This window comes from Lathyrus oleraceus, chromosome 4, assembly GCF_024323335.1.
Source record: "Lathyrus oleraceus cultivar Zhongwan6 chromosome 4, CAAS_Psat_ZW6_1.0, whole genome shotgun sequence".
Lineage (NCBI taxonomy): Eukaryota > Viridiplantae > Streptophyta > Magnoliopsida > Fabales > Fabaceae > Lathyrus > Lathyrus oleraceus.
This window is the reverse complement of record NC_066582.1, coordinates 338,303,800-338,308,611: the sequence shown is the minus strand read 5'-3', so window position 1 is coordinate 338,308,611 and position 4,812 is coordinate 338,303,800. Positions and strand designations below refer to the sequence as shown.

The 4,812-nt window shown below is 36.7% G+C and overlaps 1 protein-coding gene across 1 annotated transcript; it reads left to right on the top strand.

The window, feature by feature from the left end:
* The first annotated feature begins 1,324 nt into the window (after positions 1-1,324).
* On the top strand, positions 1,325-4,042 carry LOC127075376 (transcription factor TCP4). Its single transcript, XM_051016854.1, has 2 exons — positions 1,325-3,543; positions 3,637-4,042. Exon 1 carries the CDS (start codon positions 2,276-2,278, stop codon positions 3,506-3,508), a length of 1,233 nt encoding a protein of 410 aa, XP_050872811.1. The 5' UTR covers positions 1,325-2,275; the 3' UTR covers positions 3,509-3,543; positions 3,637-4,042.
* The last annotated feature ends 770 nt before the right edge of the window (positions 4,043-4,812 follow it).

Genomic DNA, 4,812 nt, shown 5'->3' with positions numbered 1-4,812 from the left:
AGAAAATTGATTAGAAGAGATGAGTTTATCTATAACTTTGACTAACCTAAATACCAAAACTTTTTCTAGAGGTTTATAGAGAGATCCAACCAAAGAGATATGTCAAAAATCCTCTAAACTAAAAGGAGAGACAACCTTGAGGAAATGAGTAGCAAAAAAGGAGGAAAAACTAGCATGAGAGACACAAAGCTATGAAATTTCTCAAACATAAGTCCTAGATCCTTTCCATGAATGGGGCAAAATCTCAGAAATTGAACTCATCCGAACCCACACTCTTATTAATGATCATTCTTAAAGATAAAAAAATGTGAGATAAGAGTTTGATTATACTCCTAAGAAACGGACCTGAAAACAATACCTTCCAAATAATGCCTATTTTAAAAAAAGTTCTTCGTATATTTTATCTAATTCTAAATATCATATATTTTTGAGTTAACAAACATTGTATTCGGTATAAATTTTCATTATAATAAATTCATTATTTTGATGCAACTCTCGTTTAATTAAAGAAGAAAGTTTTTCATAAGGTGAAAGAACTTTTTAGTGTATGTTTGATTTTACATATAGATACAAATTAATTTTGATTAAATTAATTTTATAAATTTGATTTTGAAATTAAAACAAATTAAATGTGTAATAATTTATATTTGTATACACTTATATAAAATAATGTGAATTAAACAATAATTTAAACATTAAATCACGTCTAGACATTAAAATCAATTCTAAAAAAAAAAACTCTTCTACTAAAAACACAATTAAACATGATGTAAAATCAATTTTATACCAATTAGATAAAATTTAGAGGCTCCAAACTTTGAATCAAAGATAAACTTAGCATGTAATAGTACCACATTTGAACTTATTTTTTATTCAAAGGAGAGACTCCTAGCTTATTTACTCTAATTTTTTCTCTAACAAAAAAAGGAAACAATTTGACTTTATGAAGAACATGAAAACCGTATGCAAAAACTTAGGCAGACAGTGTTACTTTCAGAAAAGGAAGCCTTGAAGATGACGTATATATACATACATACAGTAATTTCACAAACCAGATAGTAGAAGTGAAGTAGTTTCGAGGAAGAAGTAAATTCAGCTATCGATGTTAAGGTGAAGTTTCGTTTAAATGAGAAAAAAAAGGTAAAGAAAGAGAAAGAGAAAAAAGTTGTGATGTTGTCCCTTTCAAAAGGTGTGGCATGCATAGAAAGGATCTATCTCCAACAAAGGCATCGTTACACACTCCTTTTTGAAATAATAAAAAACCAACAGTTTTAACTTTTAACCAGCAGCAAGTTAAATTCTGAATTACCAGTAATAATGTTAAGTAAATTGGTGAAAGTTGAATGAATGAATGAATGGATATTGGATAGTACAACAAAAGAAGAGCAGCAGAGGTGCAGTGATGAAATAAAACGTCCATTCTGACCAAACACTGCCACCCATTGTCACTGCCATCATCATCAAAACCCTCTTTCTTATAGGGTCAGAATCAATTCCTCTTCCCTATACTATACACTCTTTATTTACTCTTATCTCTCTCTTCTTTCCTTCTCTTGTCTTCCTGTGTGTTGAGATATGGAAAATTTGCTGGATTTTTCACAACAGGACACCTCTTCTGCTGGTTATTAACCTACTATCATTCATTTATTAATGCAACATTATTATTATCATTATTACTAGTGCACAACAAACAAACAAACTCTTCCACTTGCAAAAAAGGCAAAAAAATGATGCAGACTTAGAGAGAGAAATGGGTTAGGCTCATAAACTCAAAAGCATTCATTCTTGGGTTTTGTTTTGCTGGTGATGATGATGGAAATGGGATGTAAGTTTTGGGTTTCGGAGTGGTGGCAGTGTAAAAACAAGAAAGCATCCAAAAATCATTAGTAGAGTAGAGTTGTGTTAAAAGCTGGAAGAAGATAAACAAAATAAGGGTCTGAGTCTGGATCCTCCCAGAACTAATCACCATCCTCTTCATCACCATCATCAACGCAACCAACAACACCCTCACCATCACATACCAGATGAACAAGAAGAAGAAGATGAACAAAACTCTTCTCAAAAACACTATCAATACCAAGACCCAACCTTTCCTTTTCATCACCCATACTTCCAACAACATCTAGATTTAGAACCAGAGCCGGAACCAGAACCAGAACCAGAACAGGAACCAATTCAACCATCAAAGAAACGTTCATTTTTCCTTCCACCACTTCACCCAAATCAACCACCAACAACAACATCCTTCTCCTCTTCCATCGAATATGCAAGAAAGATGGGAGAAGCAACACAATCAGCAGAAACAGCAACCCCGACAACCAAAACCAAAACAGCAGCCTCGTCAAAGAGAACTGGCGGAGGTGGAGAAATTGTGGAGGTGGAAGGAGGTCACATTGTCCGGTCTACTGGGCGGAAAGACCGTCACAGCAAAGTGTGCACCGCTAAAGGTCCCCGGGACCGCCGTGTACGGCTCTCGGCCCACACCGCGATCCAATTCTACGATGTGCAAGACCGTTTGGGCTACGACCGGCCTAGTAAGGCAGTTGATTGGCTTATCAAAAAAGCCAAATCCGCCATTGACGAACTCGCTCAGCTTCCCGCATGGAACCCCACCGCAACATGCTCTTCAACGCCACAACAGCAGCAAACTAACGAGTTGTACCGCCGGCAGTCCCCGGTGGACAACAGTCCAGTAACCGCATCCACCAGTCACCGCTTAGCGGCATTAGAGCGAAGAATACCACAGGAACAATTTTCTTCCCAGCCATTAGAGATAGACTATAATAACAGTAGCGGGAAGCATGGTTTTCTTCATGGCTCATTGGATACAGACATTGCGGATACTATTAAATCGTTTTTCCCAGTTGAAACGCCCACGGCATCGTTTCACAGCTACCCACAACCGCCGGATTTGCTCTCCCGAACTGCCGCAACCACTCAGCAAGATCTCCGCCTCTCCTTGCAATCTTTTCAAGATCCTATTATGCTTCACCACCAATCTCAAAGCCACCATGACCACCACCACAATCACCAAGTACTTTTCGCCGGAAACTCCTCACTCGGTTTCGACGGTGGTGGAACCAACAACAACATGTGGTCTGAGCAGCAGCAGCATCAAGAGGAACATGATAATGGCAGATTGCATAGAATGATGGCTTGGAATGCTAATGTTAATGCTGCAGATGGTGGTAACAGTGGCCACGGAGCTGGATTTGTGTTCAGCACACCCGCCCCAGCTTTCGGCGGTTTTGGCCAGCTTTTTTCTCAGAGGGGACCCCTTCAGTCCAGTAACAATCCTTCAGTTCGTGCTTGGATAGATCCATCCATGGCGGGGACGGTGAATATGACCGATCACCACCATCACTATCTTTCGCCGATGATCCATCAGGCTTCTGTCTCTGGTGGTGGATTCTCCGGCTTTCGCATACCAACACGAATTCAAGGTGAAGAGGAACACGACGGCGTATCTGATAAACCGTCCTCTGCTTCCTCTGATTCTCGCCATTGATCGAAACACTATTAAAAAAAAATCTAAACTTTCAGGTTCTATTTCAGTACCACTTCTTGAAATTTGAATAGAGTTCTATCTATTTGTTCTCACATGCAATTCTTTTACTGTATTTTTTCTGTGTTCAGGTTCACCGGTTGCTTTGAAGATGATTCTCTAGACAGATTAGGTTGGTGTCCTTCAAGAATAACTTGAGTTTGGATTTTCAGATGTTTCTACTACAATTCAATGGCTATAAAAACCGTGTGGGAATGAAGAAAATCTTGTTTGAATGATTCATTCAGGTTTTCAATTTCAATTTCAGTCCCCCGGCTATGTTATGCATTTTATATTTATTCTTCAAGCTTTGACTAAGACTATGTAATGTGTGTTTCCTTTGCTTCATCTATGTTGTTGGATTGCAATTTGTAGCAATTGTGTTGTATGTTCTTAATATGTACTTATTCCATTTCTAGTTTTTCAACTAGATATCTGGAAGAAAAATAACATGCAGATTAAAATAAATGAGCTAGTTTGCTCAAAAGTTGTTGTTTATTTCCAACTTGGTGCAAAACCCAAGATCCAGAATGAAGCATTTTCTCCTTGTCACAAAAAAGGTATTAAACCCAAATAACCCGACATTATAAATTTGCATATTCAAACTTGTGTATGATTTTGGCTTGATATGTTGGTATATGGTTAATTCTGTCTCTGTTTCAAATAAGGATATGTCTTATTTTTAACTGTTTTCTACTCGAATTAGTTTTCAGCTTCCTTGTCATGGAAGGACAATTAGTGGTAAAATCTATATCATTATCAATCTCTTTCGTGCTTGAAATTTTGGTAGCATTTGACTGACAAGTCATTGTCCATCAACATTAGAAACTGATGATGAAAGAAACAGGTTGTATATTGTATAAGGGCAGTGTCCTAAGATTCATTACGGTTTTGTTTGCTCCTTCCCTATCACATGTCATATTTTTGGGTTTTCTTCGTATAGTTTTTAGTAAGCTATGATAGTGACTCAAAGGTTTATTATTATTAGGAATGATGTAAGTTAGCACTCAATTCGGATGGTTTTAGCTTCCAATAGAAACGTTAATAGTTTTTAACTACATCTTTCTTTTCCTTTTGGAACTCTAATCATAAGTGCTTTTTGTTCCTTTCCATTTATCTATATGTTTGGATTGGTTTATTGGAGCTTCTATACTAGCCATAAGTTGTGATTCTGTTCAATAGTCTTAATCAAAACATCTTATCACACATTGTTAATATATATATTCTGAGTTTCTTTTTATTAATTTTTATAAAAATAACATACAACA

Bases quoted from the DNA above. Each gene is read 5' to 3' on its own strand.
- LOC127075376 (XM_051016854.1), top strand. From the start codon at position 2,276: ATGGGAGAAGCAACACAATCAGCAGAAACAGCAACCCCGACAACCAAA.